At 50.6% G+C, this 22,603-nt stretch overlaps 8 protein-coding genes across 8 annotated transcripts; 4 read left to right on the top strand and 4 right to left on the bottom strand.

The window, feature by feature from the left end:
* Positions 1–1,630: 1,630 nt before the first annotated feature.
* N7496_006280 (uncharacterized protein) lies at positions 1,631–5,624 on the top strand (the record flags this gene model as incomplete). The annotated part of the gene is made up of 4 exons (XM_056699209.1): positions 1,631–1,924; positions 2,017–3,631; positions 3,690–3,803; positions 3,865–5,624. The coding sequence occupies 4 exons, from the start codon at positions 1,631–1,633 to the stop codon at positions 5,622–5,624; spliced, it is 3,783 nt and encodes a 1,260-aa protein (XP_056554622.1).
* Positions 5,625–6,875: 1,251 nt separating this feature from the next.
* Positions 6,876–8,353, top strand: N7496_006279 (cytochrome P450; the record flags this gene model as incomplete). The annotated part of the gene is made up of 3 exons (XM_056699208.1): positions 6,876–7,907; positions 7,964–8,130; positions 8,191–8,353. 3 exons carry the CDS (start codon positions 6,876–6,878, stop codon positions 8,351–8,353), a joined length of 1,362 nt encoding a protein of 453 aa, XP_056554621.1.
* A 453-nt stretch (positions 8,354–8,806) lies between these two features.
* On the top strand, positions 8,807–10,492 carry N7496_006278 (RXT2 domain-containing protein; the record flags this gene model as incomplete). Its single annotated transcript, XM_056699207.1, has 4 exons — positions 8,807–8,879; positions 8,951–9,072; positions 9,166–9,319; positions 9,387–10,492. The coding sequence occupies 4 exons, from the start codon at positions 8,807–8,809 to the stop codon at positions 10,490–10,492; spliced, it is 1,455 nt and encodes a 484-aa protein (XP_056554620.1).
* An 828-nt stretch (positions 10,493–11,320) lies between these two features.
* On the bottom strand, positions 11,321–11,539 carry N7496_006277 (uncharacterized protein; the record flags this gene model as incomplete). The annotated part of the gene is made up of 1 exon (XM_056699206.1): positions 11,321–11,539. The coding sequence occupies one exon, from the start codon at positions 11,537–11,539 to the stop codon at positions 11,321–11,323; it is 219 nt and encodes a 72-aa protein (XP_056554619.1).
* A 482-nt stretch (positions 11,540–12,021) lies between these two features.
* Positions 12,022–13,626, bottom strand: N7496_006276 (F-box protein; the record flags this gene model as incomplete). Its single annotated transcript, XM_056699205.1, has 2 exons — positions 12,022–13,005; positions 13,231–13,626. The coding sequence occupies 2 exons, from the start codon at positions 13,624–13,626 to the stop codon at positions 12,022–12,024; spliced, it is 1,380 nt and encodes a 459-aa protein (XP_056554618.1).
* A 612-nt stretch (positions 13,627–14,238) lies between these two features.
* Positions 14,239–15,047, bottom strand: N7496_006275 (uncharacterized protein; the record flags this gene model as incomplete). Its single annotated transcript, XM_056699204.1, has 2 exons — positions 14,239–14,547; positions 14,619–15,047. The coding sequence occupies 2 exons, from the start codon at positions 15,045–15,047 to the stop codon at positions 14,239–14,241; spliced, it is 738 nt and encodes a 245-aa protein (XP_056554617.1).
* Positions 15,048–16,934: 1,887 nt separating this feature from the next.
* N7496_006274 (bifunctional phosphatidyl-N-methylethanolamine N-methyltransferase/phosphatidyl-N-dimethylethanolamine N-methyltransferase) lies at positions 16,935–17,801 on the bottom strand (the record flags this gene model as incomplete). Its single annotated transcript, XM_056699203.1, has 5 exons — positions 16,935–17,007; positions 17,066–17,492; positions 17,550–17,566; positions 17,634–17,673; positions 17,753–17,801. 5 exons carry the CDS (start codon positions 17,799–17,801, stop codon positions 16,935–16,937), a joined length of 606 nt encoding a protein of 201 aa, XP_056554616.1.
* A 401-nt stretch (positions 17,802–18,202) lies between these two features.
* Positions 18,203–21,946, top strand: rgsC (putative intermediate filament protein (Mdm1); the record flags this gene model as incomplete). Its single annotated transcript, XM_056699202.1, has 2 exons — positions 18,203–20,861; positions 20,919–21,946. The coding sequence occupies 2 exons, from the start codon at positions 18,203–18,205 to the stop codon at positions 21,944–21,946; spliced, it is 3,687 nt and encodes a 1,228-aa protein (XP_056554615.1).
* Between the last annotated feature and the right edge of the window lie 657 nt (positions 21,947–22,603).

Raw genomic sequence — 22,603 nt, 5'->3', positions numbered from 1 at the left:
GGCGTTCAATAGTTCTGTCGTCTCAGGGATGGTACTACCCGCCCGCGAGTCTTGGGAGGGATTTAGACACGGGGGGGGAGGGGAAGATCAACGAGAGATGCAGGTTTGGAGTCGAATGGCCGCGTGCATGTTCTACTGCAGTCGATATGGATAACTGCAGTTTCGGTCTTTGGCGAGCCGCAATAATAATTGGGAGGGGAGGGGCGTAAACCTAGTTATCGGTTTGCTTTTTGGCCCTAGTGAAAACCCCCCTTACTGGAGGGATGTGACAGCGGGAGGAGAACTGATAAGGAAAGGTTTAAGGAGAGGGAAAAAAAAAAAAAAGAAAGTAGAGAGAGAGAGAGAAATGTAGAAGATGAAGTAGAAAAAGAAAGGAGTGGCTGGTATAGAAAGTTAAGAATTAGAAAGTCGGGGAATAAGGAGTGAAACCCTGGTGACTTGAAGACTGTCAAAGTAGAAAACTCCCGAGCAGATGATCTCGTTCTTTTTTTCTTGACTGAATAATCATAATATGGGGTGGAGGAGGATTTTAGCGTTCGCGTGTTCAGCTCCACCGGAGTCCAATTTCCCACTCGTTTGTGTACAATTCCAATTCCTACTGGATAATCGGGTTGAGTGAACTAAGTTAACTCAGTTAGTTTACTCCGTTCAGCTCAACCCCATTTGGGAAGCTTTAACATCCGATCCATGGGTCCCTTCTTAGTGGTCACTTCTCCAGCCCGATGATGGAATCACGGAGTTTTACAGTATATAAACTATCATAACTCAATGTTTAGTCTTTAAAAATAACATCTTATTTGATGTCCATGTGGACTCCCAGATCCAATCCCACCAAAAATGCTGGGTGTTCTAGAAAGACCCCTATGAGGCCAGAGCACATTCTGGAGAGTTTCCCATGCCAAGTGATCGGCGCGATCTCGGAGATGAGTGCGTCCGGCATTTCTAGAGGCGCAGAATTAGGACGAACTGACTGCATGGGGTATGTATTTAGTGATCTGACAGGGATTTAAAGCTAGGTATAGATGTGCGTCATACTATATATTGTTAAAGACATGAGGTCAATGACTCGTGATAGTAATGTGTATCAAGGTCTGCATGCAAGGTTCCGATGCTTATTTGTGGAAATATATATCTTGTCCTCGTTGGTAGTCCCTGCATCGAAACAATCCCATAGTCCGTCCGCGATATATATCCACAGTAGGGAGTCAACATCTTCAGGTAAGGTATATACTTCCACAAACAATTTCTGCTATTTATACACCCTTCAATAATCTAAATGTTCACTCAATACATCCTATCAATTCTACATGATCCTTTAAAATAAGCTAGGGGTTTGACACAAATGACAGCTCCTCTGAAACGCGTCCCGCCGAGACACTGACCGCCCTGACACAACACGGCAATATGTCTGGACACCAACCAGCAATCACCAACGTTGCTCATATCGTCAACAGCTGTCCTGAGAGCATCCTCCCTACTGTCAGATCTGACTCTCCCGAAATTGAGCTACAAACAGCCTGTTATACTGGAATTATATTGACTTGTTCTCTCCAATAACCATTCCGGACCACTTTCGACCCGTCTGACCGGAGATGCGGTGACCGGTTGCACGCAACACCAATTGTCCGCAATGGACGCCTATCCGCAAGACTACGTCAACCACAATCTCCCTTTGGTCCTGCTCTCAGGGCTAGAGGCAGATGCTGAAGATGGTTCTGGAAATGTGGTGGGCTATCCCCTTCTAGCAGAAAAGGGTTCAAAGATCTTCTCCGACTTCCCACCTCTGAGCGGGGCTGTTGCGGAGGAGTTGCGGAGAGTGCTGCTAGAGGAGGATGGCTCCCAGATGCCTTGGAGAACGGGGACCGCCTCAAATGGGAATGCACCATCACCGCATATTGCATATCGAATTCGAAGCTCTGGTCGAGTAAGCTTCTCTCCGATATAACTGTTAAACGAAACGCGCCGATGTGGCCGTCTCTCGTGCCGAGGATGCTAACTCGTGTCACTGTACTGTAGTCATATCAACTTCCTCCACGCAAAGCCAATCCTCCCCAGACCTCTGCACCAACAAGCCCTAGAGCCGACTCAGACGGAACTCCCTCCGGTTCGACCACACCATTCGTCCTTCACTCACCCATCTCCCCATTGTCCCCGGGTTCCCCCACCTTCCCAGATGGCCTCCTCACGCCGCTGTGGGTGACCAAGCATCAGGAGCTGGTCCCCGCAGCGGTGATCAACTTCTTCCCATTCTCGCTAGACCCGAACATGAATTCTTTACGCGACAATCAGCTCAAGATTGAGATCAACGGCTTGAAAAAGGAATGGGCGAACTCTGGCTTCAAGACGCGTTTTTTGGTTGTTCTGATCTCGGAAGATGGAGATGGGGGTTACGAGGGGGAGATTGATGATCGTGTGGCTGGTATTCGACGGGCAACGAACCTGGATCAGAAGTCGATCTTCGTGATCCCACCAGACGCGACTTCTTCAGAGCTCAAGGATTTCGTCAAGTCCCTGTTCTCTCTGTTGCAACCATCGGTTGTAGAGTACTACCGGGATCTGTCGAAGCATGCCCGCCGCAAGCGAAACCGCAGCACTATTCCTCCCCCGACGGCACCACCGACGACTGGTACATCCCAAACGTTGTCATTGCAAGGCTGGAATGTGCGCTATGAATTCAAACTGGGAATTTTTGCCGAGTTTCGCCAAGAGATGGATGCCGCCTGTCGAAACTACGAGAGTGCATATGAGACTCTCTTTGGACAAGAGGTTTTTGAAAACATTGCAGGTTGGGATCCTCGGTTCAACGATGCGCGCCTTCTGGGCGACGCCCTCGCTATTCGGATCATACGCTGTTTGCTATGGACAGGCCAGACAACCTCTGCGACCCGGTTCTGGGTTGACCATAGAATTCGTACAAAAGACATCGTCAACAGGCGAGGCAAGGGTAGCAAGAACTATGGATGGGAGGCTTGGGAAGCACGGTGGTCTCTAGTGATGGCTCAGCTCATTCGCCGGGCGGAAGTCACTCCTTCATCCCCTGAAGCATCGGGTGACCAAGCAATGATGTCTTCGACCTTTCACCTTCCCGAAAAGTCCATTCCTACGGGCGAACGCGTCAACCCATGGGAGCACCTACATCATGAGGGATACTGGCTCTATCGGTCTGCCAAGCATACTATGGTCCGCCGAGCACTTGCTCTGCAAATTCCCAATGAAGACCGTATGTCTCCTGGGCAATCCCCTGCGTCTCAGATTGCCAACAAGTCATATTTGTATGACACATACCTTGCGCCGGAGACACATATCGAAGTCCCGCAATCAGGCGAAGGAGGCTTCAACCACTCCGAATTGATCCTGAGCTCATTGAAGGCCGCCCTTGATGAGTTTTCCAAGAGACAGCAGACGCGGCAAGTTGAAAGACTAAGTCTCGAGATTGCCGAAGAGTACATGCGTATCGGCTCTTGGTCTGAAGCATACGGCATTCTTGAACCACTATGGTCAACTCTCAGTTGGCGCAGATCAGGCTGGTGGTTCCTGATGGAAAGCTTTGGCTGGGTGCTGAGGGAAAGTGCCGTTCGTATGGAGATGAGTGAGACCGTGTTGCGAGTCGACTGGGAGCTGCTCAACAAGGGTAAGATGACACCGTCCCCATTGATGTCACCGCTTGTTCTAATGTGACGATTGTATAGTATTCCCACCGAGACCTGCGTGGCACTACGATATCCACAAGAGCCTTGAAAATCTTCCAGCCGAGAAGCCCAAACCGTCCGTGGTGCTCCGCGCAGAAGATGTCATGACGAGCTGTAAGCTTTTGACCTCCCAGAACAGAAGTGAAGATTCATCAAAACTGACACTATACACTAGTGACTGCCTCGATCGTGTTTGAAAAGTCAGAGGGCAACGTCGGCGAACCCCTACAAGCTCAGCTGATCATTTCGTCTTGCGCTCAAAAAGCCTCGGCGCCTATTCGACTATCGGAGGTGAAGCTTGTTTTCGAGGGCTGTCTGCGACCCGTGAAGCTGCAATCTGACCAAAATGAGGACGCTAATATCTCCTCCCCCTCCTGCATCTCTTCATTGTCTCTCCGCGAACAAAGCTCCGCCGGTGACATTCAATCCCCGACGGGTGGCTTAACTACGCTTGTTGGAGTGGCAGACCTCACGATCGGACCATCACAAACCAAAGTCTACAATCTCACCTGCATTCCTCGTGAAGCCGGAGAGGCTCAGGTTGCCTCAATCACGATGCTGGTTGACGAAGAAAAGTTTGACCTTGCATATGTGATCACCGACCACGGCTTGCGAGATGCTTACTGGTGGCAACAAACCAAGAAAGGGCCGTCACGGCGACGAGTAGGCAAGGACCGGGATACCGGAAGATGCAAGATCATGCCGAAGCCGCCCAAGATTCGCATTTCGACTCTAAACCTGAGGGAGACGTACTACGCCAATGAGCGCGTGGTTTTGAAAATCGGCATTCATAATGAAGAGGATGAGGGTGCCGACGTCTCGGCAGAGATCAGACTCTTCGGTAGCCCTGAATCCTCAGCCAAGCTGCAATGGCTTGATGGTAGCTCGAGCCCATCAGAGTCGGGGACAAGTTCCCCAACGGAGGGCGCCTCGCATTTCTTGAAACAGACCATCGGAGTAATGGAGCGTGCTTCCGATAGAGAGCTTACTGTTGTGCTGGCCGACACCCAAGATGCCGCAAAGTATTCCTTGGAGATATCGGCCGTGTACCATGTCGTTTCTGACATACAAACCCCCATAATGAAGACCATCACCGTGGATCTCTCCTTCATTCGACCGTTCGAGGCCAATTACGACTTTAAGCCTTCCATCCACCCCCTCCCCTGGCCAGAATTCTTCTCCGTCAGTGACGATCTCATCAGCGACGATCGTACCTCGGCACCCGGTGGCTTGTCGCAGAGATGGTGTCTCAACTCGAAGGTGGTCTCCTTTGCCCTGGAACCTCTCATCATTGACCAAATGTCTTTGAAACTACTCACCCTGACCGGCGGCGCGGTGTCGACGATCAACCCGGAAGTCCTCGTCAGCCCTGAAACACCACACATCGCTCCAGAAGAGCTGCGTGAATCCAACTTCTTCCTCGACATCCAGAAAATCACGCTGGGTGACCGCCGCCCCGCAGCACTCAACGTTGCCCTGGACATAACCTGGCACCGGCGCTCCGACGAGAGCACGAGTCCATCCGACCCCGAAACCAACACTACCACAAGCGTCCTCGAGATCCCCCGCTTTTTGGTACCTCTCGGTGAACCGCGCGTTCTTGCCTCATCATCTCCCTCCACCTCCTTCCCGGGCCTGCTCCACCTGGAGTACACCCTCGAGAACCCCTCAACTCACTTTTTAACCTTCAACCTGATGATGGAAGCCAGCGAGCACTTTGCCTTTAGTGGGCCCAAGACGACGGTTGTTCAATTGGTTCCCCTGTCCCGGCATACGGTGCGGTATAACATCTTGCCCGCAAAACGTGGGCTTTGGATCCAGCCACAGCTCGTTGTTGTGGATACGTACTTCAATAAGACGCTGCGGGTACTTCCTACCGGTGAGATGCGTGCTGATAAGAAGGGGATCCTGGTGTGGGTTGATGCAGATGATTAGGTGCAGACAACGGACGTGGTTGAGATAGGTGTGTTGTCACTGTTTGCATGTGGTGGGGAGAGCTTCACCATCGAGTCTCCGATGGCATTGTCATGAGATATGTAATTAGTTTGCATCTGGCGAACACAGAATAATGTATGTTTTTGTGGGTATGTCTTGTCGGAGTGGTTACTTCTCAGGTCAATTCTGGTGCGATGATTCTAGTTATAGAGAGCCGTCTTAGCTGTACGCATGGAGAATTAGCCCCTGCTATTTACCCGATTCTTCAAGGCAGATAAATTCATTCTGAAATCGTCCACTAGAAAAACACCAAATAACCACCTTTGACTGACCCTCTCACTATGCACATAAAGTTGTTCACCTGCATAAAAACCCACGATGCCGATATTCCCCTCCACCGCATTCATATCTTCTCAAACCTGATTTATCCACAAAACACACAGTATAACTTGCTAGCTAGTGGCCACACGACGGAACAAAAAGAGTGGGGTAACCAGTAGCCTTGCATTGATTAGCCTTGGTGGAACCTTGTTTCGAGATGTCCTTGCCAAGGCTGTCAGGATTGACTTATTTTATGGTTCTCACGTAAACTTTCCGAGGGTCTGAAGATGCTTAAAATGACCGTAATTCCTGAATGAGGCTTGGCTTGACTCGTGGTATTGCTTTTAGTTAGATTAGTATGAACGTTTGCTAAAGGAAAAACTTCTTGAAAGGAGATTAGACCAGGGCCAGAGGCCAGAGCGTTGTGGGACTCTAGCCTGTCGCGACTCGCCTGTCACCCGTCGATGACGGGAATGTGCCGTGCAGAGTGCGGGGTTTTTTCCCTACAGGAATAGCACAAATGTATGTTATGCAGTTTTTTTGAGGCATTATTGCATTATTGTGGTGGTTTCATGCGTCATGAGTATCATCGGGGTGTAAATAGCTAGTAGATAGCGGGGATTTTTCCTGTCGATTGTTTTAAAGAAGCGCCTGATCGCTCATGGCGAATGGGCAGAAAAGCTCTGATTCTCAAAGCAATTTAAGAGCCATGGCTGTTATTCAAAGCTTCTCGTCTGTAGATGGTGGACTTCCGAGTTTGGCTTTGAGTCTATTCATCGTGGGAGGAGTGCTGGTTAGCCCTTTCTGTCTGTCTTTTTGAGGTGAGCTAACATCAAGTCTATCCGGAAAAAGATACTCGTTTATCCCTTCAGCATCTTCATTTATAATGTCTATTTTCACCCCCTGGCCAAGTATCCAGGTCCGAAGCTCATGGCAGCTTCTCGCGTGCCCTATATGCGGATGATTATCAGTGGCCGGTTCGCCCAGCAAATCAAGGCTCTACACGAGAAGTATGGCAATGTCGTTCGCATCGCTCCGAATGAGCTCTCATTCACCGACGGTGACGCCTGGAAAGTGATCTACGGAACTCGCACCGGCCACGGACAAAAGCAAAAGGATCTTCGATTCTACCCTCCCACCCCCGGCGGCGCCCCGAGTATCATATACTCCGACGACGCAGACCATTCCCGATTCCGCCGTCTCCTGTCGCATGCATTCTCGGATAGCTCGCTACGTGGACAAGAGCCAATTATCAAAAGCTATGTCGATCTTCTCATGCAACGCTTAAACGAGAATATTGCCGCTGAAAAGAACGTGCTTGATATGGTCTCGTGGTACAATTTCACTACATTCGATATCATCGGAGACCTGGCCTTCGGCGAACCATTCGATTGCCTGAAAAATTCCAATTACCACCAATGGGTGCACATTCTCTTCAGTCACATGAAAATGAGCGCTTACGCAAATGTAGCCCGGCGTCTGCCGGGTTCTGGTCGGTTATTGAAGCTTATTACCCCGAAGCGGGTCACTGCCCAGCGAGATTGGCATTTTGAGATGACGAAAGAGAAAGTCCAGGCTCGACTGAGCAAATCAAATGAGAGACCGGACTTCTTTGGGAATATCTTGAAACATAATCATACCGAGAAAGGGTTTAGTTTACCTGAGATGATTTCGAATGGGAGTACGCTTATTATTGCCGGCTCGGAAACTACGGCTACGCTGCTTTCTGGAGTGACGTATCTGTTGCTGAGGAATCCGCGTGTTCTTGCGAAGCTTCAGGAAGAGGTTCGGTCAACGTTCACTCGCGAGGAAGAGATTAATCTGGACTCGTGCAATAAGTTGGAGTATTGCCTCGCGACTCTTACTGAAGCGTTGCGAATGTACCCTCCCGTTTCACCTGGATTGCCTCGGATTGTCGATGCCCAGGGTGATTTAATTGCTGGGGACTGGATCCCAGGAGGCGTAAGTCTCAGTCAAACTTATTTCCTCATGGATTGTTGCTCTAACAGCTCCTATAGACAATCGTCTCCGTTAGTCACTTGGCTGCTAGCTATTCCCCATCGAACTTCACCGACGCAGACCAATTCATCCCGGAGCGTCATCTCAATGACCCTCGCTATAAGAATGATGTCAGACATGCAATGCAGCCGTTTAGCTTTGGACCGAGAAATTGCATTGGACGAAAGTAAGTTCCCTTGAGATGGCAGCGTTGAACGTACTATTGCTAATTGGGGTCTTCGTTTAGTTTGGCCTACGTCGAGATGAGGATTATCTTGGCTCGTATGATATTCAATTTCGATATGGAGTTGGCTGAGCCTGAGAAGGACTGGTTGGATCAAGATGCCTTTGTGCTTTGGGATAAACCTGCTTTGAATGTCAAGTTGACTCCTCGGAGTAAAGAGGTGTGATTGGGGATGGTCGATGGCTGGTGTTGGAGAGAAGCATCACGTCTTCGGATGGATTGAATTGATCAAACTGGTTGTCATGATTGATTAGATTGCATAGCATGTATTCAGGTAGCTGTTCATCCTGCTCATATAAATTCCAGCACTTGGCACAAATTATATTCCCCCACTCGTAAGGGCTAACAAGTCACGTGAACCTTATCACAATCAGTCCCGAAGCGGTTAGCGGCGATCGGCCGTCGCAGCTCTCTCCGCGAGCTTTCGTCACATCCTCGCTCGTTGTACTTTTTGCCGTTGACAATCCCTTTCAGACTCTCGTTTTTGACTGCCCTAGACTCGTATATTGCCTCCTTGCCTTTCATAACTCGAGCCATCCCGAGTCCTCCCCTCCAAGACCCCTCACAACGCGAACCCCAGACGTGTCTGAACCGACGGCTCAGTCGCAGACCCGTAGCCATGGCGACCCAAGCAGCGCTGATTGCCGATACTATCGTTGGCATGAAGCGGGCATTACGCAGAGAGCGTGAAGGTAAGTCTGGCACCTTTGTTCGACTTTGATTGTTGAAGAAGTTGTGTTTCTAACCTGCCATCCTTCATTAGATTCGGGCCCGGACGACGCCATTACTCAGCCGACGAATCGCGGTAACAAGATGAGGGCAAACGCAAAGTATGTCCGTGAAGGTGCATTGGGATACATCAATGCAGAGGAATTCTACAAAGAGGTGCGTGGTGTTCTTTCAGACAACAGAGTGGCGGGGGCGCTTGTCTCCACAGCGCCAATTTGAAAGCCGTGCAAACTAACGCTTTGTCAATAGAAAATCGATCATGCCGGGTACACACGTCATATCTTGCAGCGGAACCCCATTCGTTACGACTCCGAGGGCGAAGAACTTGACGAGGAAGATGAAGATTCTGAGGCCGACGCAGCGGCCGCAGAAGAGAACCCGTTTTCGGGGATCGCGCTAGAGAGTAGGTTATACACTTACCCTTGCCTAGATGATTGCGAGGCACTGACTGTTTCAATTTTCTCTTGCAGCGCTGCTTTGCCCACTCAAACACCCCTCCGAATTACCCGTCCATCCTTCGTTGTCCCATCCTTACACCACACAAGCCCTAGAGCAAATGACGCAAACCGTTGAGGAAAAGTTGCGCCAGGAGAAAGCTCTTCTTTGGCGGGCAAGGAATTTGCATCGAAAATTCCTTGGCGATGGCAGTTGGATGCCCTGCGGCCTTGTCGAAACGCTCGACGACCGTTACATCTTCGAACCTCGGATCGTGGATGACATCAGAAACCTGTCTGCTGGACAACAGAGGCAAAGTGCGCTCGGGACACCGTCTGCCATTGGTGATCTGAGTGGGCCACAAGATTTGCTTTCCACGACGGGTCAACTGAATGACAGACAGACTGCGACAGCGGGTGATGTGGAGATGACTGAAGTGCCTGCGGCGAGTAACGATGACCTTCAAGAAGCCGTCACCGAATTCAAATCAGAAGAAACCGATGCTATGGTCAAGGACCTTCCCCAGCATCCCGCCGAGGACCCAGACCAAGGAAGCGAGACGATTGACCGTAATGGGATCGCCAACACAAATGGAGAGGCCGCACACCACGAGACCAACGAAGACGATAACGAACAAGATACCGAAATGCATGAGGGATCCTCTCCAGAGCCGCCTCGCCGAATGACGACCCGAGCCCAAGCCAACGCGACCAACCCCTCCGATGGTAACCAGTCACCACTGTCTGCCGATAACGCCAGCTTCCTACAAACCCCTCATCCACTCTTCGTCATCCCGGAGAACGTCCGCCCCGACGCAAACTTCGGCCTTCCCCCGAGTGAAGCAGAGGAGACTCGTCGCCTGCTGTGGTCATATATTCAGAAGCAAGAGGAAACCGTGCGGGGCTTTGAGCATATGCTCGAATCCCTGCTGCGGGCCACCCACATGAAGGCCGACGTGCTAGAATGGTGCAAGGCCGAGGGACATGTCGGCGAGATGAGTGACGGCGAGGACTGGTACGACCGAGAGAAGTGGGGTCTCGCCGAGGGCGAGGATCTCAAGAAGGGTACCGACGAAGACGAAGTCGAGACTGTCGACGAGAGTCGAACGACGGCGAAGAGGGGTCGTGGCCGGCGACAGTGATGGACTGAATGGTGGATCTGTCAACGCTTTGCCGCTCCTGATTTGGGTTTCCAGGTCTACACCGGCCTCTGTTCTGCTTTTGTCTTCGTTTTTAACTTCGTCGTCGTACCCTTCTTAGTCTCTCATAGCGTGGTGTTGGTGGTGTTCAGTCCTTGCGTGGGTGCTCATCTCCCCCCATATACCATATATTTTTGTCCTCGGCGGATTGCCCTGGACACATGCGGTGTCAATATACCCTCTGGAGAATGGAAATAGTGTTATTTGTTCTAGCGCTTGCAATATACTGATTTGTTTGCAATTGTAATTGGATTTTCTATTCAGTACTTCATGGAGTCCGTATGCTCGGTATACTGATTTAATAATGCATAGCGGCATGTAGTTTTGCCTTTACGTTCTATGTCTTCTATTTGATACTCATATTCCTGCCTATTATTACTCACCACCCCCCTTATAAGCACTTAGATATTAAGTAGATCCATAAGAAGAGAGCTAATGGGACCTAGTAGGTGCCTTATTCAAATAGTCTGTTCCAGCTAAAGTCTTTGCAGAATGGTATAAAGAGTCAGAATATTCTTCTTTCTGGAATACTTCAATCATTGAAGGATCATATGACCTTCACTTTCCTATGAGCACTCACGCCGGTTACTATCAGCTAACAATCAATGACAATTGATTATCCATCATGAGATCTCTCTCTTGTCCCTTTGTTAACTCAAAGGGGAACTTCTAGCCCTTATAATAATCAACAGCTGTAAAAGACAATCTTTAGAATCTACAATAATCTTGTATTCATACTTTTCGCTCTATGTACAAACCATCGTACATAGTTCAATCCACGTCCCCTCCATCGAAATGCATGATTCGGACAACGATCTGCTGATGCCAACCAAGCTCTCGAAGCTGGGCCCAGTCTGAGAGCTCATGATGTTCACCCACAACAACCTTGATCATGCGCAAACCTGGGAAACCATCCACCTCATGCAGCAGGAAACTTCTGATTGCGTAGAGGCCATCTTTGGGGCGGCGGTGTGGGATCCCAGTATCCATGTCACAGTCTTGTAAGACCAGATCTTGGATACTGGGAGGGATTGCTTCCGACAGTCGGATTTCCCAACCATGCCAGCCCAGGAGTGGGGGATGGGTAGATTAAGGAACCTCAGGTTTTCAAAAGAATTAAACAAGCCCCCGGTCCTAACACCTGCCCCCATCGAGAAACGCTACCGTCCTCGGTAAGCGGGACAAAAAGAAAGGACAGCCGGCTCCAACATCGTCATTCAGCCCTCACAAGTAGAACGTAGGTAGAGAGCAAAAATGAAGCGAAAGCAACGGTAAAACGAAATAAAAACAAAGTAAGAAAGGGGGTAAAACAGTGAGCACGTAGGACCTAGCCTAGCATGGTGCGGAGCTCCTTAGCAAGAGTTGCGACATCGTTGCGGAGTACGCCCTGGGGGAGACTCTCGAGGCATCTATCGAGGAGCATGAAAGCTTCACAGAGCGCCATAGCTTGAATGATTGAAAATGGTCATACTTCACACCAGCTCTGTCCCATCGAGCTGGGTGACCCGGACAGCGACTTGATATTGCTGTGCGAGCTCCCGGAGATGAATCTGGTCTGACATTGATGCCGAATTTTGATGTGCACTTCCATTATCCACAACCAGCGTGATGCTGCGGAGAAGTGGGAACCGGTGAACGTCGTCGAGAAGGAACTTGTTTAACAACTGAATTGCCTCTTTCGGCCGGCGATACAAGATTTGAGTCTCCAGAAAGCATTCTCTGAGGATAAGATCTCTGAGAGACGTGGAGAGAGCCTCCGTGAGTTGGTTTTGGTGCGCGCCCCAGCTGAGTAACAATGGGAGAGGGATGCTAAGGGCTGCGAGTCTCTCGAAAGAGTTGAAAATGTCGTGGGGAAGTTTTAGCCCCGCTTGATCTCCTGCACAGACTACCTCTGTTTCGGGTCGGACAACGGAGTAAGCAGGACTCAGACTTAGCGTCTCGATGCTGTTAGAGAGACTGCTCAGGCCTGGGGCCGTTCCTGCGATGCTTTGTAGTTCTTCGAGACAAGTCCCGTATTGCAGACCTAGCATGAGGTATTTGATGGACTTCATCTGCGAGATGAATTTGTTGATATCCCCAGTGTTAGGCATGGCTTGGAGGATACCTAAATGACGGAGTTGGGCAAGGTTCGATGGCTGGATTTTGGTTCCGTTTCCAATGTCTGATGCAAGACATGGGCTTTGAATCCATATCTTTAGGCCCATGAGTCTGGGCAGGAAGAACCAGCCAACAAACTGACTGCGGTCGAATTGTTCCTGGACTCTGAAAATAGGAACGCTCACATGTTGAACACGTAGTCTGGCGGCGTTTGACCCGTAGTCCACAGCCTGGAGCCAGAAAGAATCCGACATGACGCCCGGAGGTGCCCCGAACAGGGCATGTGTCATCATCAGCCCAGTATAACCGTCGTAGTAGATAAAGGAGCTGTCCAGCTTGAGAGTCCGCAGGCTGGATAACTGGGAGATCAGTATTGCTGCATAAGCATAGGGATTTGGTGCATCAAGGGCCTTCTTCCAGAAACCCTCACGAGGAAATTTTCCCAACCCAACCGGATTATGCTCAACTCAAAGTTTTTCATTCCTGGGATAGGTCCATAGGATCCTTCGGCTGGCTGTAGGGTCGACATTTGTGTATTGCTCATCGATTGGACCTCGGGTCGTGTTGTAAGGAAGTAAGGAGACATGCTGGACGAGGGCACCGAGTTCTGGTCGGTCACTGATGGTTTGAATGAGTTTGATAAGTCTTAGGAAGGGTGGCTCTTCATCTGGACCCTGCTGCCAGCCCCAGTCGATGGTTTTGTAGAGGAGTGCGGTAGCAGATGTGTTCAGGCCCCGACACACCAGGCTGATATTCGCTAGATCATTTTGTGGTAGGTACTCAAGGATCTGGAGCCAGCACTCAAGGGGAAGACGGGCGAGGATGGAGGGAGGTGTCTGGAGGGGGGTGTCTGCCTTTTGATGCTGTTCTGAAGGAGAGCTCCCTCTGGAAACTTCCGGGCCAGTCCCAGAGGTAGCTTGAGTCAGAGGCTTAGCTTCGCCGAGAGAGGCAGGTTCCTTGCGACGAGGTCGTGATGACATCGTTAATATGCAGGTTACTTATATATCTCGCCTGTGAAGAAATTAGAGGGGAAGTATCGAATTTGTCGGATTAGGCGGTAGGAAAGGGTTGCTAAGGACGAGCGAAAAAAGACAAGCGGATAGAGACGAGTAGAAAAAGATGAGTGAAGAGAGACCGGCGAAAGGCATAATCTAGAACGAAGATTAGGACAGACGATGCTATGGGGTGATGCTATGGCGTGTGATCGCGTCGTGAATTAGCAAACCTGAGGGAAGAGCTATGATATAAGACAGAATATGGTCACTCTTTCGATGTCAAATAGTGTTTCCTCTCTTGGAGGGTGCCCATGATTGTTAAATACCATGATGAAAGATATCTTATGATTCTCTACTGTCAGATATCACAAGCTAGTGAACGCTCTGTGGGGCATATTGAAACGAGAAAGAAGTTCAGTATATTCAAAGATCTATTCAAAAACACTGGAGTGAAGAAAGAAAAAAAACCAAGAAAGAAAGTCAATATATCACAAAATCAAAAGAAGTGAAATCGCAGAGCTGAAATGACCATCAAAAGCGCAATCATTCTATGACCAGAGCACTGCCATATATAAGAATGTCAAAAATGGTACTCCTTTAAATGCCACCTGCTTTGCAGATCTTCTCAGCCTCAGAAACACGCTCAGCATAGCGAGTAGGATAAGCGGAGCCCTGCACCTTCTGGCAGAGGGTTCCAACAGCCATAGACTTCCAGCCACTAACGTTCTTCATCTTCTTGAAGAACTGGGCAGCAGACTTGGCGGCATCCATATCAGCGGCAATGTCGGGGTAGTACATGGCGCGCTGCTGGAAGATACCAACGCTGTCGTGGTCCGAGCCAACAGCGTCGTGAGGGTAGTTGAGGGAAGAGGGGACAGCCTTGTTGGCATAGATCAGGATGTTCGACTAGAGAAATTGTTAGTTGATCGTATTTTGAGGGAAATTGCTATCAAGGAGCGGAATGTTAATGTTCATACCTCAACAAGGGCAGTCGCAATACCGGCAGAGCAGCCGTGAAGACCCAAATCCTCACGCTTGGCCTCGGCGATGATCTCCTTGGCGTGCTTGGACTGAGTAGCAGTCAGGCCGGGCAGGTTGCCACCGCTGCTGCCGCCGCCGGAGCTGCCATCGCAGTGCTTGGTAACGTAGCTGCTGGAGCCGGTCTTGACATAGTAGTCGCTCACGTAGCAGCCGTCGGAGGTCTTGTCCCAGAGCTTGTCACCGTTGACGTCGGTGCCGGCGGCCTGGCAGGTGATGCTGAGGTCGGTTCCGCGCTTGTAGGACTTCACGATGCCGTAGTTGGTGCCAGGACCGGAGCGGCAATGGAGATCGTCGGCGTTGACGGGGTAGGCACTGGCCAGGGGCAGGGCAATGGCTGCGGAGATGGCGAGGAGCGAGAAGTGCATGGTGAAGGTTGTTGATTGAACTTGGAAAAGTTGTTTTGAAAAAGTTGAAGAGATGAAAGGAAGCTTGGAAGGAAGCTTGATTGATGATTGTTTTTAGTTTGAGCTGGAAAGTTGTTGTGAGGCTGTTGATGATGAAGAAAAAGGAATGTATCGAGGGGAATTTAGGTTGACTTTATAGTTGTTGTTGGAATTGATTGATCATGAAGTCCTAATTGTTGTGGAAGGTAATATCCAGCTAGTTCACCCTTCATGCCGCAGTGACACTAACTCGAATGGGCTTCATTTGGCTTGATTGGAGGTCCCTTGCATGGATCGGAATGTCGATCGCCATGAGGCTCGTATCAAGCCAAGCAGCGATGAAGAGACGAAGCTATTTTTGCATCGTATTTAGAAGTTAGTATTTTATTCGTATTCAAACTCGAGTAGTAAGTTAGAGATGGGCAGTGGGACAATTTCGGCCCCAAGGTGGAATTGTCAAAGAGGTCATCTCGTATGCATGATGGTGATGGGGCGCGATGGAGAATACGGGGAACAATAGCAGGGATACAGAGATGGATACTAAATTTGCTGAGCTACGACTAGAAGGCGACAAACGGCCGAGTATACAGCGAATGTAAAAAGGCAGTTAGTATAGAGTGATAAAATCTATAGATCTATCAGCCTATGTGTGTCATTTCGCGATAGTGCTCGTTGGATAGATCGCAGTCATACTTTAGTTCATATTGAATCATAGTGTCATCTGGAGCATGCAGAATCCTTCTCTCAACCCTGGTAGAACACTCAGGTACGATCTATCCCCGCCGAAAGTATTATGATCGTCCCCATATGATCCCAAAATTATCCTCATCCTTCCCAAAAAACTGCCAATACCACCCTATGGCCCCCAAACGTGCCCCCCAAATCTCGTGTTCCTGGCATAATGGGCCCTCCTAAAAATAGAACCCTCAAAAGGACACAAACTTCACTTGCAGCGACCTGCCGATCCCCCGTACTGGGTGGAACAGCCACGCCCGTTGAATGCGCCAATCAGATCTATTTGGACCTGACGAACCCGAGCTTATCCCACACCCTAAATTTCCGTACAGGGCTGAATTCTCCGAGATGTCAGGGTTGGTGAATGGGGTATACGAAGGGAGGGTGATGGATATAGTGGTTACGATCGGGGATACTAAGAATAGGTGGTAGTTCGTGTTTATACGGAGTTTCCAGCCTTTAGTTTGAAGCTAACTAGAAGAAAAACGTAGGGTCACAGAGCTCGAGGAGCTAGAAGAAGGTCTTTTGTCTTTGTAGGCTTATGACCTAATTGTGAACACGAGATACAGGAATAGAAGGGGCCTCGAGCAATGAAATCAACAGCCATAGAATGATTAGAAGGCGAACACACCGCCGGTTCGTCTCCAAACAAAATTAGATAGATGGTATTATAATCCGCTGAGCATGACTGGAAGAGCTAGCTCATATTTACAATCAACAGGGTGGCCAACGTGTAACGTCTGTCTGCACGGGTATACTGGTCGCATTGGGGATAGGAAACTTTTCTTGCAGTCGCGTAGGGGAAATCAATGAATAAGGGTGGTGCACTCGTCTAGCAATGCGGCAATGGTTGGCCGCTTTCGAGCTCGCTCGGCCGTCTGTGCTCTCTGTGCCGTGGGCGAAATGAGGTTTATCGTCTACTCTTCCAGCATCGTTGAAGATTCGGATTCGGGTGCATCCGTGTGCTGGCCAAATGTGCCATCTCCCAGCTCGGAAAGGGGGTATATCCAAGCTGTGGATGGCATAGTCGTAGGGGAATTGTCTTGTCTCTCGACCGCGGTCTTGGTCTGAGACTTATCAAGCGAGTTGAGGATGTTGAATGTCCCGCACAATCTCGCTATCATGTCGAGTGATTTACTGCTTCTTGCCGCCAGACTTCTTGGCACGCTCACGCTCACGCTTGGCATAGATCTCGGCGGTGAAGGGGCTGAAGATGTTTGTTAGCTTGGATCGGAGAAACTTGGATTATCAAACTGAGCACATACTCCTCCCACTTCAGGGCGAACCAGTACAGCACAAAGACCTGAGCGGTCAGAAGGAGACCGGCAACCTTGCCCTTGTACAGGGCAACGCCGAGGAAGTTCAGGGTGCTACCCCAGTACATAGGCGAGCCAGTGACGTTGAACGGGAAACCGGTAACGGGGGCATCCATGAGGATACCAAAGTAGTCACCGAGATAGGTGCCGGTCACACCCAGAGCCCACATGCTGGACAGCACGAGGACCGAACCGACGGCGAACAGGACACCGCCAACGAGGGGCTGGTGCACCGGCGCGTAGAAGGGTTGCTCATCGAGAGCAACCTGGTAGAAATGATCACGCAGAATGCCAAGAGAGAAGATGACAAAGGCCAGGAAGTAGCATCCTTTGTAGGGGCCACCGAAGATGCGCGTCAAGATGTGGTTGTTGTACTCTGCGATGATCCGTTGTTAGCCGAGTTGGCAAAAGTACGCTTTGTTGTTCGACGAACCTGCGCGGGCAATGATGCTATTCAGACAACACAGGTTAGCTCTTTGAAGCTCGGACTGAAAATTTTGATTGGAGGCCAACTCACTTCCAGAAAATCGGATTGAACGCGATCGTCGCCGCGGACACTGCTGGATGGTTAGTCCCAATCACATGCAAAATGCGGAGAATGAACCAAGGTCGAAGACAGGTTGAAGCTCAACTTACACGCCAGGGACCGGGGGGAGAAATCGACAAAATCAGTCAGACTGGCCATGACGCAGAAACCGTTGGTGCGAGGAAAAGAGGGTGTAGAAGAACAAAGAGAGGGGGAAGTTTAGTTTTGGCCAAGTTGATGGAAACAGCTTAAGTAAACAAATGACGTTCGGCAGTGGATCCTGTAGTCACGGGATCTGTATGCGGGTTGTCGCAAGTCCGTTGGACTCGCGGAATTTACTGCTCGTCGGCCGACAGCCCCTCGGCATCGGTAGTCCTTTCTGTTTTATTGATCGCTTCTTTGAGTTACGTTTTCCAAAGTAACTTGATCTTTCACCTGCCATTCTGCCTCGAAAGCCCGTGTCATTGCGCCGTGAATCGCAACTGCCGGGAAGCTCTTCGCTCCTGAGCTTCACCGGGTGATCGACATGCAACGGGGAGCTTTGAAACTGCTAGGGGAGAATGGTCCTTCAACGTCGTGATCTGGTACGAGCGGGCATCCTCGGCTTCGTCGCCTGGGGTATGGTGGTACGCTGGTTGCCGATCCTTCGATATCTCGGATATGCCTTGGTCCTGGGGGCCGCGTTGGCTTCGGCTGGTTTCCTCGGCGTGATTATTTTGACAACCCGAACTAGGAGCGATAAAACCAAGATCTCGAAGAATGTCTCGGTCGCTTTCATCACCCCGCTTCACTGGCGGAAAGAAGTGTTGAATGCTCGCAAAATCGCTCGCTACCGTCCCAGACCGCTATACCCGCAATCCTTCGTCGTGTCTGAGGCAATCGATGAACTTTTGTCCCTTGTGAATCGCCAATTCGTCACCTCATGGTACCACAATATCACTCCAAATCCTACATTCGCCAACGATATCGATCGAGTCACGCGCGTGGCATTGGACAACCTACGAGAGAGACTGCTGGCAGAAGACTTTATTTCGCTGATTGTGTCGCGCATCTTCCCGATACTCACAGCCCATTTACGAGAGTTTGACATTGCCGAGCGTTCGGTGCGTGGGAAGAACCTCAATCGAAATGTGACGGAATCTGAGGAGCTCGATCTGGCTATTGCCAATAAGTTCCGCGAGGGTCGGCTTCACCCTGCGGTGGGGTTGTCAGCTTCTGACCAGAAGATCGTCCAGCAGGAGTACCTGCGGAAGATCGCCGTGGGACTGCTTCCCCAGCTCTTTCCGGAGAGTGTGCTCAAGAGCAGGATCGTATCCGTTTTGATTCGAGAAATCATAGCATGTGCAGTTCTGCTTCCAATTGTGAACGCACTCTCAGACCCCGATACATGGAATCAGTTGACGGAAGCATACGGGCGGACGGCTCTGCAGGATCGGAAAACCGTGCGCAAGCTGCGAGCTGCTCTAGACGAGCACGCTTCCCCGGCACCGAAATCCAAACGAGTACAATCGTTCCCCAAATTATCGCCCCAAGATAGTGAGCGTGCTTTTGAGCGCTTCGTCCGAGCAATCAGACGCTGCAATAATCTCTCCGATGCTCGCCGATTCCGTGCTCTAGTCACTAGCCAGTTAAAGCGGGAGAGCATGGTCGAAGGACAGGATCAGGTCTATTTGAGGCGGCTGGAAACGGGGAAACGAGTCTTGGACCAAAAGGTTGCCAAGCTTTCCTTACATGGAGAGGCTGCTCCGTTACCCCCTGCACCAGTGCAACCTCGCCGTGACAGCGTCCCTGCTGCTCAGGAAACATCGCTCGTGGAAGTCATGCACAATGCGTCTGGTCTATCGTACTTTATGGAGTTTATGGACCGTCAAGGTCTTATGTCTCTCGTGCAGTACTGGATCGTGGTAGATGGTTTCCGGAATCCACTGGAGGATGATTTCGGCGATGAGACGTCGTCCGGTACGGTTACTTGGACCGCTGCAGACAGGAATGACCTGGCGCTTTTGAGCGAAACCTATCTTACGAAAGCCGAGTTGAAGGTTTCAGAAGATTCTCGCCGATCGGTCAAGAACTTCCTTAGCGCTGGAAAGCGTGCAACTCCCGAGCAATACCGCAAAGCCCGAACAGTCGTATTGACCACTCAGTCAGCTGTGCTGGAGGAGCTAGAGAGCACTTATTATCCAAAGTTCAAAGAGTCGGATCTCTACTGGAAGTACCTGGCATCGGACGAGGCTTCAGGCGCCCAGATACCGGCTCCTCGGCAGCCATCACCCACTGTGACCTTTGACACCCCCGAGAGACGACCCCTGCCACCGCTTATCGTACGAACAACCTCACAGCCCGGTACCAAGCCGCCTAGGGATCTTCGACGAGCTGCAGTGTCATCCAGTGATGTGCGCAGTATGGGCAAACTATTTGACGATGATGACTCTCCGAGACGATCCATTGATTCTGAACGATCTGCACCTTTGTTTGACGATGATTACGACACTGATAACCTTGCCATGTCTACAGCCAGCCTAGGCAAGGACTCACAGAATGGGGAGAATGATGCCACCCAGAGCAGGGTCCTGGAGACCATGGAGGCAGCTTTGAATGATATTATTACGAACGAACCGAAGAACGGCAAGGTGGACGATTTGCGAAATAGCGACCTGAGAAGTAGCGACGGTGCCTCCTCCTCGTCCTTGTTTGGCCCAGATGCTTCATCCGAGGGTCTACGCATGGACAGCCGTCTTCCAATGGACAGGACCAAGAAAAGCATCGCCTCGTTTGGCCTGCTTGACCACGGACCGCGTTTTGGTGTCTTTGAAGATGACCTCTTTCCGGACCAACAAAAGTTTATCGAGGACGAATATGAGGAACCCGTCGGCGACGATGAAAAGGACCCCGCAGACGAGGTCCACGAAGCTGCGCCCGGCGACCTCGGCCTGACGGAAGCAATTGAAGTTCTCACTACCGATATCGACAAGCTCACCGCGCAGGACTCGGTGGTCGAAGCGCTTACCCGTAAAGCTGAGTTGACCAACAATACTGCTGAGCTGCGCATCTTGCGCAAGTCCAAGGCCAGCATCCAGCGTGAGATTCATCGCAAAGAGATGCAACGGCAGCAGTACATTATCCAAGAAAGTGATAACAGTCTGTATGGTCGGTCCACTGTGCGTATCAAGTCTATCGTCGTGGGCAAGGAAGAGGATGACGGGCGCGAATTTGCAATGTGTAAGAGATCAACCGACTCCCAATACCTAACGTCAACCCGCTAATACTTCTTTACAGATGTCGTTGAAGTTCAACGCAACGCCGGCGAACAAATGCCCGCCGCTTCCTGGGCAGTTGCCCGTCGATACAGCGAATTCCACGAGCTGCACCAAAAGCTACGCATGAGCTATCCATCCGTGCGACACCTGGAATTCCCACGCCGGCGCATGGTCATGAAGCTGCAAAAAGAGTTCCTCCAAAAGCGACGTCTCGCCCTGGAATCATACCTGCAGAAACTCCTCCTTCTCCCCGAAGTCTGCCGCAGCCGTGATCTACGAGCATTCCTCTCCCAGCGCGCGATCATCCCCCGCGAAGAAACCACTGCCCGCGGTACCGAAGTCGAAACCAAAGACCTCGTCACACGCATCTACAATTCCGTCGCCGACGGCATGGACGATTTCCTCGGCAATTTCGGCGTTCTCGATCAACTTTCCACCGCTGGACAAAACCTCATCTCAGCCGCAACCGCACAAGCAAACACCAGCGCCGCACACGATCCCGCCCTCGCCACCGAAGACGCAGTCACAACCGCCGAAGCCGAAGCCGAACTCAACGCCTTTGAAGACCGCGAACTAGAACCCTTCATCAAGCCCATCTGCGACCTCTTCCTGGAAGCCTTCGAACTCAACCGCGGAAACAACTGGCTCCGCGGCCGCGCCGTCGTCGTCGTCCTCCACCAACTCCTCGGCGGGACGATTGAGCGTAAAGTCCGCGACAGCGCTCGCTCACTATTCCAGGACGACTCGCTGCTACGCTATCTCACACTCGCCCGAGATAATCTGTTCCCCGACGGCGTCTTGCGTAAATTCGAACCCCGATCCACGCAGGAACGACTAAAGAGTCGTGCCGAAGCGACCGTCGTCCTCGCAACGCTTATCCCGGATTTAGCGGGGAATGTGGTTGGACGGGCGAACGCGCAGGCTGCGGCGAGACGGATCTTTGCGACACTTAATAATCGTCCGTTGAATACGCATCTTGCTTTTACGGTGTTGGATGAGATTGTGCTTGTTTTGTTTGGGAGTCGGGAGACTGGTCGCTCCCGTTGATGTCCGCCTCCCCCTGCTCTCTAGTTTTACCGGACAGTTTGGTTTCTTTTTCTTTTTTCTTTCTCTTTTGTGGTACACCTAATGATTGTTTTGGACTTGCCTTGGAGCGTTGCTAGCATAGCATTTTGCCAATAGGGTATTTTGCGTTTTTCTTTGATTCTTTTTCCTTTTGTTATTGTTTCACGGTTGGACTCGAGAGTTGATGATGTATATATTCATAATGTCTGCACATGATATTTCCATGATTAGTCAATGCGAGCATTGCCTAGCACAGAACAGACTTAGATCTGTATGTAGCCAATGAGCCATGTACAGTTAGTCCTGAATCTGCGCTATGTCCAGGGTCGCTGTCAAAGATTGTGGGAATCGCTTATCGAGCTATCGAGGCTAATGCGCGGGTTGTGGGCCCTGGTGGGTACAACTCGTTAGCGTGACGCCCATTCCGACGTCGATTTGATAGATGAACGAACTACAGCACATTTCTACGAGTATACATTGAGATTCCTACAAAAGAAATAAATGCATCCCCTTGGAAATTAATAGATTGATATTCCCCTTGTGAGTAAAGATCGAAACGGAGACCGGACACGCTGTGTCTCAAATAACCGGGTTGCCTCACACTGGGAGGGCATTCACTTACTTCTCCCCATCTCTTTC

Source organism: Penicillium cataractarum (assembly GCF_028827025.1).
Source record: "Penicillium cataractarum strain IBT 29864 chromosome Unknown utg000005l, whole genome shotgun sequence".
Lineage (NCBI taxonomy): Eukaryota > Fungi > Ascomycota > Eurotiomycetes > Eurotiales > Aspergillaceae > Penicillium > Penicillium cataractarum.
The sequence above is the reverse complement of the archived record's forward strand: the minus strand, read 5'-3'. Positions and strand labels throughout refer to the sequence as shown.